Below are 15,891 nucleotides of genomic sequence, written 5' to 3' on the forward strand. Positions count from 1 at the left end.
GTCGTCAGCAATGGAATGCCCTGGAAGATGAAAATGTTCTCCCGCTGGTTTTTGAGTGCTGTGATTTTTAATGTCAGATTTACATCCATTTATTCTTTGCATAGGTACTGACTTATTTGTCCGATGTAGAGAGTGGAAAGGCATTGCTGACACTTCATAATATAACATATATAATGGAAGATGAACAGGTGCACGAACCTGAGATGGTATAACTGATGTTGTTAGGTCCAGTGATTGTGTTGTCGGAGTGAATATGGGGACAAAGTTGGCATCTTAGTTTACTGCAGGCCCTGGTCCCAGAGTCTGTCTGTGCTTGGAAATACATTATTATGAGTGACGTTGTTTAAGATTGTTGTTTTAGGGCAAACCACGTTAGAAGCAAATACAGGGAAAAGCTAGTGATAAGCTGTTCACATTAGAAAGACAGACAGATGGATAGACAGATATAGATGAAGCTTTAAACATGAATTAAACATAGGAAAATCATGTATAGTCCAGCGCCATTCATCCAACAGGCTGTTCATGAATGCAGTTTCATTGTTCAGTCCAAAAGAGATTCAACATCTGTTCCTGAATGAGTTTTTGCTATATTGACAGGCCGCCAAGCTCATCTTCATTTTGGCCAAGGCTTTATTCATAAAACTACCATGTAATAGTAATCAATGAATACATGGTCTCTTCCATCAATAACACCATACAATGTAACCCTTGAGGTTGAAGAGATGCATGACAAAACCATTCCCAATAATTATTAGCACTGCACACCAAGATTCTCAGGCTGCTACCTACTGGCGATTCCCTTGCTTAAGGTAGCCTGCTCGGCATCAACCAGACTTTTGAAGCAGCATAAATGACAAGCATTTTAATGGGGCAGTTATTTGGGGTTTTCTTTTATTCTGCATGTTTAGCAGTGCAGTCAGAGGTGTGGGGAAGGGGAGAGCAGAAAGTGCTCAGGGAGTTGACTGGCCAGTATGTTGGCATGGCTCAGATATACGCCAGAGGAATCTGAAGATATGCAGGCATAGTGCCCTGGCACCACCGCAACCCTACTGCAGCCTCCAAGAGTGCTGCAGGTATAACCCCCTGTGCCACCATGGGAAGGAGTGGGCCAGGGGTGGTGGTGGAAATCAGTCATCTCTCTAAGGTGCCCTCACTTGGAAATGCTGCCCAGAACATTGAAAAATTAAGCAGCAAAACCCACGTCATAGTACATAGATGCCAATGGTTGTCACTTAGGGCAACCCCCTGCCAGCCACCATGCCCCATGAATACCACCAGGTGTGGATGAACACTGTGCTCAGCTCCATTGTTCCTCATCCAAACACCCCCCCCACCCCATGGACAATGGCTGCTGCCAGTGGGCAATATAACCCCCAGCTCATATGCAGGTAGGCCAGATGCCAAGTCATGCAGTACAGGGCAATGTTGGTCAGCCTTGTAGCTGTGGGACACGGCAGCTCACTCACACTTCGGTAAGGAGTGCACCATGTGGGAGTACAACTCACAGGGCAAGCGGGAGGGAGAACAGCCACCGAGGGCCAGCAGATCCTGTGGACTTGAGTGCCCCCAAGCAGGATGGCTCTTTGCAGCTGCAAAGGTTCCCTCCTACAGGCATGCTGATATAGAGAAGCAGCAACGTCAACACACCACTTGAACTTGCCACACAGGCCCAGCAGCCTTGACAGGGACATTGAAGCAAGACTGTAGGTCCAGCCCCCACCCACCTTAACAGACAGGGGCCATGTTTGCACCATGTGTGGATGAGGCCTAGGGAGAAATACACAGGCATGAAGTTCCATGATCTCCAATGGTGATCACCCCCTGGAAAATCTCTGTAAGATTGCTCTCCCAGGGAAACACCCTCAGCTGAGGCCTGCTGTTTCAAAGGCCTACGAAAGAACACTGATCATTGCAAAGGTAGCTTGTTTCTCCACCCCCACCGCATCTGCTGAATGTTGTCAGGCAAAATTGTTTAGGGTAATTTGGACTTTAATGAATCTTAGGCCAGAGTGTCAACTGGAGAGTAGAAAAGAGCAAGAGCCCAGTAGCACCTGTAAGACTAACAAAATTGTGGTAGGGTATGAGCTTTCGTGAGCCACAGCTCACTTCTTCCGAGTAGATCTGAAGAAGTGAGCTGTGGCTTATGAAAGCTCATACTCTACCACAATTTTGTTAGTCGTACAGGTGCTACTGGACTCTTGCTCTTTTCTACTGCCATAGACAGACTAACATGGCTACCCATCTTGATCTGTCTCCAACTGGAGAGTAATTTGGCTATTAGATGTGATGATTTTAGACTATTTTTGTAGATAAAATCCCATCCAACCTGGATGCCAGTTTGAACATACGTAGTGCAGTAGAAGTATCCGAAGTACTTTTGTATGAACAGTTCTGGACTGATTTCCCTAATCTATGTTGTCAAGATTCTTTTAGACACGAAAGCCTCCACTTGCTAATTAGATCCATGTTCTGTCTGGTCAGTGAAATCTTGCAGGGATAAAAAGGGCAAATCTTGTTTAATATTGTGAATAAATCTCCGATGGGAGAGAATTTTTACGAAGTCTCCAAAGGAGAAGATAATCTGCCCTTGAACCCCTTTCAGTCTGGGCTTGAGAGGCACACAGCTTTGGTTGCTGTGTTGAATGATCTCTTTTTTCAAACAGACAAGGAGAGTGAATCCTGCTCAGTCTTTTGGCAGCTTTTGACACAGTGGACCACTCTGAAAAAAAGTTGCCTGGAAACCAGAGCGGCTATGAAGGAGGGGTAATTAAGTAGGGTCCATATTTTTCACTGCTTTCACTGGAAGAACTCAAAGAATTGTCACTGAATCCACAATCTGGGATTTTTTTCAATGGAATTCCCCGAGCACCTGTGTTTTAAAAATATATCTGTGCTAGACTTTTGCCCTGTGCCTGGCGACAGTGGTCGGGTCAGGTAGTCAGTCCCTAACTGCATGTTGTGTTTTCCGTATGTCCTCCCTGGGTCCCAGAGATCACATTGTCTTGGGAGTTCCATAGCCAGAACTCGATTTTAAGTTGCCTATCATTTCAAGAAGCTATTTGTCAAAAAGAGACAACTGGGTCCTAACGTACTGGGACAGAGTGTTAGATTTGGATCTGGTTTGAATCCCTACTCTGCCATGAAAACTTGCTGTGTGGCCTTAAGTCATTCACTGCCTCACAGGGTTGTTCTGAGGATAAAAGGGAGAGCAATAGAATGAAGTAAACTGCTTTGGACCCTTCATCTCAACGAATAATTAACATTTTCAGTTAATTTAGCACTGAGGTACAAAACTAATGGACCCTGGGCTCTATATGGCCCCCTATAGGCTTTTTTCTGGTCTTGCAGCTGCAACCCACCCACCCACCCCTTCCTTGCATGCCAGTTACAAAACTTTCATACGGCCATAATGCAGGGGTGAAGAGGGTGACAGAAAGGGGATAAACTTCTGGGGGCCCTGGTCCCCCTTGGGGTCCAGTGACCTGGACAAGATGGTACTGATTGGCAACTATAAAGTAACATCTCCTTTATTGGGGAGGGGGGGAGGAAAGCGTGATGTGGAGCCAGTCAGGGGCACGTAGCCCAGCACTCCACTCAGCAAAAAAGCTTTCCTCCAACTTCCATTGCTCTTTGTTGGAGAACCACTTAGCTGAAGGCAGGCTGTTTAAGTCAGAGAAAGGTTTTGACTTTTGCTGAGTGGAATAGTAGGATACAGGCCAGTATCTCTCTGCTTAATTAACTCATCAAGCTCTTAGAAGGATAAAATTGGCCAGGTACTCCTGTGCTCCTTGGAAGGAGGTTGGGATATAAATATGAGGAGTGGAATGCATGGCACACTTAGAGATCAGAAACCAATTATGAATCTCTGCATTCTACCAGCAAGGCCTGTGATTTGTTTCATATTTTGCAAAGAGTAAGGACTAGATGGAATCTAGGGCTCAGAGCACTTGCTGGGATAAGACAGAGAAGTGGGGAACCTAGCAAATAAAAGGGACAGGGGTGATATGAAAATAGATTTTTCTACTTCCTTGTTCTCTTATTTTACTTATATAAATCTCTCTCTTTGGCCTTTTTGGAGAGTTTCAACTATGGATTTTACTTTTTTAAAAAGAAGCCAAACTATAGACATGGAGGTATGTTATGTGCCCCTTTACTATACTGAGGCTACCCAGAATGCCACATGCCTGAATGCTGAATCCTTTTTCTTTCCAGAAACTTGAAGGAAAAATTGGTATAAGGGAGGGATCAAATATGGCAACAGCGAGAAGGAAATTTACTAGCCATTTTCTTTGAGAGGGGCAGCATGGTCTATCAGTACTACCTCAGTGGTCGACCAGGATTCCAGCACTGCTAGATTCCTACTGCAGGACTAAAAAACCATTGAATAGGAACTGTTGGTAACCTGTAAATTCCTTAAGGCATAGTAAATGCCTTTTTGGTAACTTTTACCAAAAAGAATGTAACTTTTTGGTAAAAGTTACATTCACTCCACAAAAATCAGAAGCGAAATCAAATCACTTAGTTGATCCATATTTACCAAAGGTGAAAATAAATGAAAACAAAATTCTCAGGAAATGTTCCAGGTAGCAGGGATGTGTGTGTGTGTGTGTGTGTGTGTGTGTGTGTGTGTGTGAGAGAGAGAGAGAGAGAGAGAGAGAGAGAGAGAGAGAGAGAGAGAGAGAGAGAGAGAGAGAGAGAGAGAGAGAGAGCGAGCATTGGAGAGTGGCTGTGGGGAACTTGTTCAGGGCCCAGTAGAATTGGACCCTTTGATCCAATCTTCTTGAAATGGGGTGGGGGGGCTGTTCTTGAGAGGACAGCCAGCCCTCGCTCTGATACAATTTTGGTGTCATTTGCTCTAAAAACAGCCATCTAGCAAGTTTCCTCCATAGAGAATAATGGATCTGTTTATTTCTTACTATATTTGGAATTAACCTGGAAGCCAGTAACAGTCTATCTGAGAATCCCAGATTTGATCAGGACTCCAGAATATACCTGAAAAATACTCATAAGGTATTTTGGGGTATATTTTCAGACTGGGTATACCGAACTGTATACCCCTTGTTCTGTGGCTTTCAACCACATGTATGAGTATTACTACTCAACATCTCCAAATTTCTGTACAGCTGTAGGTATACAGTATGCTTACCACTTGGCCAGAAGTCACAACTAACTAACCTCTTCACAAACTAAGCCAGTACTCAGTAAACATTTAAGCAATACCTGATATTCTTTTCCAGTACTGTATTGAACTAGGCCCAAAACCAAAACTGATGTGTAAATAGTTGCAAGCATTTTTAGTCAACAGCCAAAGTAGACATTTATACCCGAGACATTTAAACAGCAAAGGCCAATTTTTTAATGTCATTTACCATCATATTATCTAGTTTAAATCATTCCTCACACTCAAAGGGTTGCTATTGGAGACCCGCTTTCTTCAGTGTGGGTATTATCTTTTGAGGTTCTACAGGCTGCAATCTTATCCCTCATGTTTTCCTACCTCTACCTTCAGGAGAAAGCCTTGAAATTGGATGCCATCAATATGTGGATCACACTAGCTCTATATCTTGCGATCCAAATCCCCTGGTGATACAGTACAGGTCTTGAGCCACTGCCTGACGGCTGTGGTCAAATAGCTGAAAGTGAACAAACTAAAACTGAACCCAGAAAAGGCAGAAGTGAGGCTGGATGGGAAAGTACAGATCTTGGACATTACACTCCCCACTTTTGATGGCGTTCTCTTGACCCTTGCTGATTCAGTAAAGAGCCTAGGGGTTATATTAGATCCAGCACTGCTACTAGAGAAGCAAGTTAATGCAGGTGCAAAAAATACCTCCTTCCAACTCAGTCTAGCCTGGATGATGGCCACCTGGATCCATGCCAGGGTAACATCAAGACTAGACTACTGTCATGATCTCTAAATAGGTCCCCCCTCAAAGTCAACTCAGAGACTCCAGCTGGTACAGAATGCTGCAGCTCAGTTATGAGTTTGGAAGAGCATGCATATCACTCCCATTTTGCAATCACTCCATTGGCTACCCATCAGTTACCAAGCTCAATTCAAGGCATTGGCTACCACATGCAAAGCCCTTCATGGCCTTGGTCCCTCATATCTACTGGATTGCCTCTCCCTCTTTGCTCCACCATGGAAGTTTCACTCATCTGAACAAGGCCTTCTGCAGGTACTACCCTGAAAATGGACAATATCAACAACTGCCCATGCATGTGCATTCCCAGTTGTGGCCCTCACCTTCTGAAATGGTATGCCTGCTGAGGTCAAGAAAGCTCCCACTCTTCTGCAAACTCTGCAACATTGAATTATTCAGGAGGACTTTTTTACACAGGTAGGAGGGCTGTACAGTAAGGAAATGGTCCAGAAAAATGCTTTGGTAACGGATAGGGACGACAGATAATACTATTGTTGACTGTCTGTTACTGCAAGTATGTTTCTTTGGGGTAATTTCGGCATCATTTAATGGTTCAGGTTAAATTGCTTATGCTTCTTCAGCATTATTTCAGCTATCAGATTTCTGCTTGTTTTCAAATTTTATGCTATCCAAACATTATTGCATTGTTTACTGGATGACGTAGCCGTAGATCATATTGACTTACACTGTGTAATCTGCTTTGAGTCTCGGAGAGAATAGCGGACTATAAATAATGTAAATAATTTTTTAAAATCATCTTGTAACAAATGTATTCAATGGGTTGTATCTCATTATCCACCAACACAAAGTGCTAACTGTTGCAAGTCTTCCCAGCCCACCCCAAAGCCATCTCCAAGCCTTAGAAAGTTTATTCCCAGAGTTGTGAGACCCACATGGAGTAACGGCTGCATGCACTGGGGAGGCTGCAGTAGGGGTGTGTGTGAAATCACTTCCTCTTGCATCTTGTATGAGCACAGCTCCACTGACAGAAGAGGCAGAAATGAGTGATTTCATCCTTTCCCCTTCTGACCCATACTCTGTGTAGGTCCAATGACCCCAGGAATAAACTTCCCTTGGGGTGGATGTGGCAGCTGTGGAGGAGAAAATCAGAAAGATCAGGGTTCCTTACACACAGACCTTACATGGTTCTTGTGTTGGATCCAACCCAATAGTTCCAATTGTTATATGAAGTTGAAGTTCATACTGCTTCTCTCTGAACCTATAGCTTCTATTTTGCACCCCTTCTTACAGTCACTAACTGGGCTTCCAAGAGCCAATCTTGGCACCTAAAACAAACACTGCTCCTGGACTTTCCTGCCACACCCCACCTAGACTCAATCCCAAATCACCATACGAAAATAAATTACATGGCTTGCTGAGATTCTAGGAACCACCTCTGTATGAGGTTAAAAGAGTATGTGCAGCTCTAAGAAACTACCACTGCTTAGCACAGGGGTGGCCAAACTTGCTTAATGTAAGAGTCACATAGAATAAATGTCAGATGTTTGAGAGACATGATGCATTGAAGTGACTTCAGATGAAGACGTGGGTTTGGGGGAGTGTCCTGAAAGTGACATGACAAGAAGGGGTGGGGTTTTGGTGCAGTATTCTGGAAGTGACACCATCAAAAGGGGTGGAGCTTGGGAAGAGTCATCACCTGACCTTTGACTTGGAAGTGAAATCACAAAAGTGATGTCACAGCCTTGCTAGGCTTCACCCCCCAAAGTCCCCAGGTATTTTCGGAGTCAGACCTGGCAACCCCAGCATTTTTATTGAAAATATGAAATACATGGAAAGAAAGAAGGAAAAAAAAGGGAGGGAAAGACATGGAAAGGAGGGAGACATGAAAAAGGGGAGGGAGGGAAATAAACTAAACTAAATGTATGGCCATGGCGATACTCAGAGACCACTGGGAGCCACACAATATGTCTAGAAGAGCCACATTTGGCTCCCGAGCTGCAGTTTGGCCACCCCTGGCTTAGCATTTGCTGGAATGTGCTCTCAGAGGTAATTTCAATGAGGTCAAGCCAGTTGGGTGCTGGCAGTTCCATCACAGCTCCCACTGATTTTTAAAACTTGGTTTTTAGGCATTTGGATAACCGTTCTTCTCTATGCCCTTTTCTTGACCTGAAATGGCCCTAGGAAGCTGCTGCTTACCCCATTGGGCTAATTTAAATTTATATAAAAATCACAGCAAGCACACGGAATGTACACTTTGGCTAAAACATTAAGAAAATCCCCTTTTCTTACTTTGTGAAAGCAGATCCTAGTTTCCAAAAGTAGATCTCGTTCTAACAAATTCAGTTACGCTAGCGATGAGCTACTTCATACATGACTTTTCCAAATTTCTAGGTAGAGGTTTTCATTGCAGAAACTAACGTTACACAGCCTGAAGAGGACACTCGTGAGAATGTCTCAAACGACATGCTAATCCTATTCACGTAATTGTAACATGGACTGGAAAACATTACGTCATATATTTAGAGCTAGAGCACAGATTCTCTGACAGAGCCACAGGACAAAGGTGATACAGAGTCAACATTTATCATCAAACATGGCTTCAGGGCACCCTGTCTATATATACTTTGAAAACAGGGCCAGATCTTCCATCCTGAGCTATTTATACACTGCCAAGTTTACCAAAGCACATTGTCAGCCATTTTGTGGGAGGTCAGAGCACGTGAGCAACAAGAAGTTAAAAGCTAAGTTTGTTCCAGACTTTCAAAAGTTGCAAGGAAGGACCTGAATTCCTGCTACCTTGCTGTCTCTAGGCAGCGGGATTCCTACCTATTCATTCCACCGTGATTTGGAAACTCATTCTTAAGCATGCAAATCTCCTGGGCATATAGTTTACTGCTCTGATTGAATAAATTGTCTTCATGGTTCAGAGTCAAAGCCTTAAACTTTTTCTGAAAGCTTAAGTTGCAGCTGTCACATGGGAATAATTTTTATTATTCTCTCAAATGGAAGTTCGAAGGAAAAGAAGAATGCTCATCATAGCAAACGAACAAAAATAGGAAGTTTATCAATTTAAAAAGTTCATGAGTGGAAGCATTTGTTCTCAAAAGTTGAGGAGTACTGGAAGGAAAAACGGTTGCCCTGAAATTATAACAAAACGTTAGTGGTTTTCAGATTGCACTCTCTGAATTTTGCCTCTATTTTATCGGAATTCCAGCAGTATGATGAAAATTCTTCCATAGGATTGGGAAAGGAGAATAACAGAAGTACAGACTTAAAAATATGATTACCTTTTTCAAATAAAATCCATTCCCATCATAAGGTTTATGTCAGACTGAGAAAAGCACGTATAGCAAAAACATTTCACAATCTAAAATCAGATGATATAATCAAGTCAAACATATAGAGGGGGACATTTTAATTACTTCAAATATTTGTCGTTTCACATTTAACATGTAAGAAATGAGGCAAGTCTTGAAAAGGCCCTCTGCAAAAATTGCAATTAAAGCTAGGAGGTTAACAGTTGTCTCAGAACCCAAGAAAAATACACATGCTTTTTTAACAGCCAAGAAAAACTGCAGTTTATTAAGTTTCAAAGAATCTTCGTACTCTTGAAAGCAACTTCTGGTGCATGTTTTTAACAATCACATTCTATGAGGAGAAATAACATTAAAAGCCACAAACTTTTTTTCTTTTCATCTCAGAGTTACAGACATCTTAAATTCAAAATGAAAGGCAAAAAAAATATTCAACAGGATTTTTTTTTAAACTTCCATCCCAAATTTTAAATGATCGGGAGTTTTTTATTCCTACAACTCATTGCTAAACTTCAGCATGGAAAACTGTATTGACTATTTCAATCCGCACATAGGCACATATGTATTTTATATATAAATATAATGTGTGTGTTTGTGTTTGTGTGTATAGAGAGAGAGATATATACACAATACATATGTAGAGTGCGTGTCATGAGAATGAGATGCAATCACTCTGAGAAAAGGGTATTCAGCTAAATACACTACGAAAACTTGAGAAAACACAAGTCTGCAACCCAATCTGTGCATAGTTCATGATCCTCTAGAAAACCAGCTTTTGTTGATTTGCAATCTTGCAGGACCCTCTTTAATTGGACAAAACCATTAAAAAGCTAATCTTTAACAAAAAAAAAATGTAATGCACAAGTTTCCTGATCCAAGCAGGCAGGGAGCACAATGTTCATATAATTTTTAAAAACATACTCAAAGGGTATGTTATTCCATTGTCTTTCTTCCTTTCAAAACAATCAAAAACATTGATCATTTTTAAACATAAAGCAATTTTTAATATATAAAGCACTCTTCAAACATCTATTTTTTTGAGTCCATTATTTGGTAAATATGTAACTGCTACACATTAGATTAGGTATTTTTCTTCTTCTCTTACTGTCTTTATTTTTTTTCCGTTTTGTTTTTTAATAACATCTTCAGTGCTAGGAGTTGGGTTTAAAAAATACATGAAATGGTGTGGAGTTGCTCCTCGGGAAACCCGGCTTTCCTGAGACATCTTCCACCATGTGCAAGATAGTGATCACAACGTTTTTTCGCCACTTTGACGAAGAGGAGAAAAAAAAACAACAAAAAAGAGTACACAGCAATGGCCAAAGAAAAGGATAAACAACAACAACAAGAACAACAAGAACAACAACAACAAACACTGTTTCAATCCCAGAGCTCTGAAGTAGCATATCTTCATTCTGAAAATAGGATTCTTTATGATGGAAGTCTATTTTTTTTCTTTTTTTTTCAATTCCTTTTTTATTTTAAAGTTTGAAGGAGGAAAAAAAAAAGGTCTGTAAACAGGTGGGAGCCGAAACCATAGGCTCCTCCAAAAGCAGTCAAAACCTATGTCCAAGTGCTTGTTTCCGTTCCGGCTTGCAGGGAACCATCCACTCTTTACAAGTATTTATGGCCACAGTTCAACAAGAGTTTTTTTTTCCTTTTTTTTTTTTTTAAACTTTATATTCCGAATGGAAAAAAATGGTGCAATACTCCGGTAATTATTTCCTTGCATTAGTCCACAATAAAAAGCTGCTAAAGGTAGATATACATATTATTCTCCAGAGATACACACTGTAAGTTTTTAAAATGCGGTAAGAGTCCTTGAGTAAACATTTACACGTGAATTGTCGCCAGCCCCTCCTATCAGTTTTTTTTTCTTTTTTTTAAAAAAACAAGTAGGATTAGCTACAAGAAGGGCTGTGGACACTCAGTGCAAAGTTAGAAGCTAATAACAATTAAACGTTTGACCAATGAGCAAATCAAAAGCATATACTGAGAAAAGAAAAATAAACACACACATTTTGTTAAGTCGTACAACTGGCGCACACACACCCCATACGCTCACACATCAATCCATCTCTTCCCCAACGCATACATATAAGAAAAAACTTAATTTTTTTCCTAGAGCCTGTTCTTTTGTTTTCTGATACCAACCTGGAAGTGTAATAATAGAAAGTGTTCACATTTTGTTATTGGCCTGCTGGATTCAAGTATAGTTGCATGTTTGATATGTTTTTTTTTTCTAAACCATTTTACTATTTTTGAGGGGGAATTTCAAAAAACAATGACACAAAAAAGTAATGAAACAAGTGTAATGTGCATAGGCAAGACCCATGGGAGTAATGGACACGGATATTCCACCCCACCACTCAATCCAAGTTGCACAGCCAAGGGGCAAAAGATTTGTTCCCCAGTGCTGCTGATGGGCTGGTCTGTTGCCACCCCCTTGTGATTACTGGATCCGCCTCTGGTAATGTGCATAATTATCACAGGCTCATTTTAAATAGGCTTTCTCACATCCCCCCTTCATTCCCCCCCACTCCCAAAGTTGATAAAATAACCCTTTCCAGCCCAAATTCTGAAAAGTGCCCTTCATGATAGAACTAGTCTAAGCAGCTTTTATATGTCTTTAAAAACACCATACAAACATAAAAACAAAATTAAAAAGCCATTGGAAAAAAAACCCACATAAAACCTATCATTAGCACGTGACACTGACCAAAGGGAGCCCATACTGTTGCATTAACAGTTCACAAGGACTTCGGCAGAGTTTCATAGTTGATATTGGACAGAGGTACTAAAAAAGGGCTGCCAGTCTGATCTATTAAAGCTGGATTCTTCATGATGCCCTGGACTGGAAAGGGTTACCATTATTTTTCCTTTAGTGCTGATGATTGTTACTTCCATTTTGTTTTTCTGGCATCCTAGATGGACTCCCCACTGAGAAGGTCACCTGGGAGCAGAGTATTCAAAGGCGTTGGGCTTCCGATAACCCTGCCGTCATCGGTGCTGGGTGGACCCCAAAGGCTGCTTGAGTACTGAGGGACCCCGCCCCAGAGCAGATCGCTGCTCCCTTTCCCTCCCAGGCAGGGGGTATTCCAGTGGCCTGCGTCATTGCGCACCATTCCATGTGAGCTGCTTGTGGAGCCCAAACGGGTCTGAGTGGTTCCAGTGTTGGACTGCCAACTGGAGGTGGGGGGCAGTGGCTGGCCTTGTGCTAAGAAACGGTTTACTTCCTCTTCTCCAGCGAATTCAGCCAAGATGGTAGTGTTCCCCAAAACGCACCTGAAAACAGAAGGAAAGGCACAGGAATGCTCAAATCTTGATATAATGTCCAAATCTGTCAATTATGTTACCAAGAATGGAAGCTGTAATCCTACACGTTTATTCAGACATGAATCTCATTTTATTCAGTGGAGTTTATGCCCAGACCAGTGTGTATGTTGGTAACATTCAAAGCAAGTCTTTTCTTTCAAGAAACCTATATAATTACTGGTCCACACTTTCTGCAGCTGCGTGACTGTCTATTTTCTTTTCCTAAACTGCTTTGCCAGAGTGGATGCAAGAGGTATCTCTGGAAAGCTAAGATGAAGGGAAAGATACTGGGCTGCGTTTGGAGAACCTGCAATCTAGAAAAGAACCCAGCAGTTTTTTACCTCCTGGAAATGTAAGTGGAATACCACTGTTTTCACCTGCTTTTAGAAGACATCAACATCTCCGTAATATCAGCAACCATTACTTCAATCTCAGACTTGTTTGTGTGCCTATCAATCAACATTTCATACAAATATTGAAAGCAAAGGTGCCAAGGAAGAACATGGGCATACACAGGAGAGTAACCACCAAGTCCAAAGTTTGTCTGGAAACACAGCTGAGTGACACAGCAGGAGTTAGAATCAAGCTAGATGTGATGGTGTCTTCACGGTTGCCACTATTTTAAAGTGATTTAAAATGCCACGAGAGGCCAATCCCAATCAGGTCCACAGCACTGTGGGCTGAAGTTCTCTTGTTTCCCCAGAACACCTTACCAAGTGCTTAAATAGCCACCCCCCCCCAACATCTGTTTCAGTATTGGAAACGGTGTGGGGTGGGGGAACAAGTGTGCTGAGGTGGGCCCTATCAGGATCAGTTTGGCCCTTAGGGAAGCAAGGATAGAGGCAAGGAGTTCTAAGGAACAGAAGCAGGACACGCAGGCCCAGTTCTGTTTTTTTAAAAAATGAGAAAGCAGTTTAGGAATGTTTTAATAAATAAATGGGAAACAAAGTTGGGCAAAACCACGTGGGAAAGGAAGTTGGGGTTGGCACTTATCCACTACTGTGCATCCTTCTGGCAACACGGCTTACACATGGTTTCTACTTTGGGGGGACCATGCTGGTGCCAATAAAGATTTAATTGTAGTCTAACATTAGTTATCACTTGAGTCTCTTACCAGGGAACAATACAGATGTACACTATGTCCAAAACCTAAATCCTCCTTATTCACAGAGGGGTGTGGCATGAACAAAAGAAACTATTTTTAAATGTCAATTCTGATTTCGTTGGCTTTGCTTTCAGAATGGGGCAAAATGTTGAAGATTTTTGTGCTGACGTTGAAGGAAAGGAAAAGCTGAAAGAACTCTAATTTTACATTGGATTTGCCAGTGTGCTCAGGATTATGGGCTGTATCATAAAGATGAGATCAGGCAAGTTCACTTATTGCTATACTTCTCTGTATATTACACCAATTTTTATTATTCATTTCTGTTCTGGGCAATCATTATAGACACAGCAAATTTAGCAGTATTAGAACCATAGCAAATACTGGCTATATGCATACATATGCAGAGACTTCTGGGCCTTCGCTGCTTCTTCCTTGGAACTGTATCGGACCACAGCATTCCCTTGAGTCAGGTTCAGGTGGAATGTAATAAGAGGACCATGCTGCAAGCACAGAGTACGCAGTGTAGAGCCATCAATCTGATTGGAGAAGGAGAAGGAGAATTTATTATTGATTTATTGAGCTTTTTCTTTAAATAATGGAGGCTGTCGTTACTACATTCATAATGTGAGGCAACCTTTTAAGAAGATATATTGTAAAGTCAAAACAGTATCTCCACAAAATCTAACAAAACAAAAATGTTGATTGGCCTTAATGCACACCACTTACTTTGATATAGCTGGGGAAGGAGAACAACACAACACACAATGGCAGAGTGAGTGACTTTACAGGCATTATGAGGAAGGAGTTACTATGACAGAGTTGCGAGGGGCAGCTACTACAACATACTGCCCTCTTATACATTCATTTTCTCGGGAGGCTTAATGCCTTGGGGTGCCTCTTTTTGTTGCTCTCTGTGCCTTGCTCCCTGAACAAACACAACTGCTATCAGGCTGTTTCTTTATGTGAGAGTTTATGTCAAGGACTTGGGGGGCATTTTCATTAAGGCAAGGAGCTTAATTGGAAGAATAATTTAATTCTCACCAAACAGAAGATAAACTACACTTTAAGTGCTTGTCTTAAAGCATTTGACCTGGTTGTTAACATTATGTATCTCTTGAGTCATTTGTTTAAAGTGATTTTTGAAGTGAATTATTTCTTGCTGAAGCATGTACCTACACTAAATCACCAGTTACATTCAGATATTAAAAGACATTCCAGCAGCTAACCTTTGATCAGCTAGGGCAGGTTCATTTAACCAAATGTGGTCCACAGATTTTTCTGTTCACCGCAACTACGCTTACAGGTAAATGTCTGAGTGGTAACAGGGGTAACACTGAAAAGAGAATTTCTACACATTCACTGTGGAGAGAGGGATTTTCTGGCAACCACACGTTTCATCATGGGAGAGATGCAGAACTCTCCTCATCAAATATTTCACAGGATTCCTGAAAAGTGGGCATGTGCAGTGACTCGTGTATCTGTTTTCAAAGAGTCTGTTTACCACTCAAAGCATTCACTAGGGGTCCATTTTCAGTAACGCACACAAAAAGTACAATACAGCTGGAAAGACAATCTTTCAGTTCTGGCACAGTGAATAAGCATGTGTATATACTGTCAAGAACTGTCTTACAATTTAGTTGGTTTATGGGTTGTTTTTATATTTCATGATTTTATGTTCCTTGAGTCTATTTCAGAAAGTTAGCACTGAAAGTTTACAAAAGCAGGGAGCAAAATCTAATAATCTGTACTAACAGGTGCCATTTTTCAAACCAGCTTGTATTGATTGCTCATGCCAGTTCTATGAGATTCTAAAAGCAGGATTCAAAAGATGGGAGATATTTTCTCTTATTGGGACAAAAAACCTCCTGTAGTTCAAACTCATGAATGAAGCAGTGCATCTGATGTTAAATACAACTCTGGATGAGTGTCATTCTTGTAATTAAGTAACAAAATGTTGAAGGAACCAATTCTAAAATCTAGTAAATGAATGCTTTGGATGGGACGTTCCAATTGCTGTGGAAGTGCAATAGCATAAGATGCTGGAAGCTGCAAGCAGATACACGAACAAAAGGCTTAGATCAGAATATCAAATGTTCTCTTCCTGATATTCCAGATGGGACACAGTTCTTTGCTAGATTCTTCAATGAGCTTTGCTTACCTGGGGTGTGAGGTTACGGAGGACCAGCCAGCTACTTGTTCTTCCTGAACTGTCAGTACTCCATGCTGAGCCTGTATCACAATGAAAAAAAATTAGGGAAAGTACAATCTAACC

At 41.5% G+C, this 15,891-nt stretch overlaps 1 protein-coding gene across 2 annotated transcripts in view; it reads right to left on the reverse strand.

Moving 5' to 3' along the window:
- Positions 1-9,435: 9,435 nt before the first annotated feature.
- The window catches only part of TNRC6C (trinucleotide repeat containing adaptor 6C), a 169,011-nt gene continuing 162,555 nt past the window's right edge, over positions 9,436-15,891 (reverse strand). For both annotated transcript variants that reach the window (XM_054975961.1, XM_054975960.1), the window contains 3 exons: positions 15,778-15,848; positions 14,016-14,155; positions 9,436-12,484 (listed from right to left, as the gene is read on the reverse strand). In XM_054975961.1, the coding sequence (XP_054831936.1) occupies positions 12,124-12,484; positions 14,016-14,155; positions 15,778-15,848 (572 nt within the window). In that variant the 3' untranslated portion in view covers positions 9,436-12,123. The remainder of the gene's footprint in view (positions 12,485-14,015; positions 14,156-15,777; positions 15,849-15,891) is intronic.

The sequence above is a fragment of the Eublepharis macularius genome, chromosome 4, assembly GCF_028583425.1.
Source record: "Eublepharis macularius isolate TG4126 chromosome 4, MPM_Emac_v1.0, whole genome shotgun sequence".
NCBI lineage: Eukaryota > Metazoa > Chordata > Lepidosauria > Squamata > Eublepharidae > Eublepharis > Eublepharis macularius.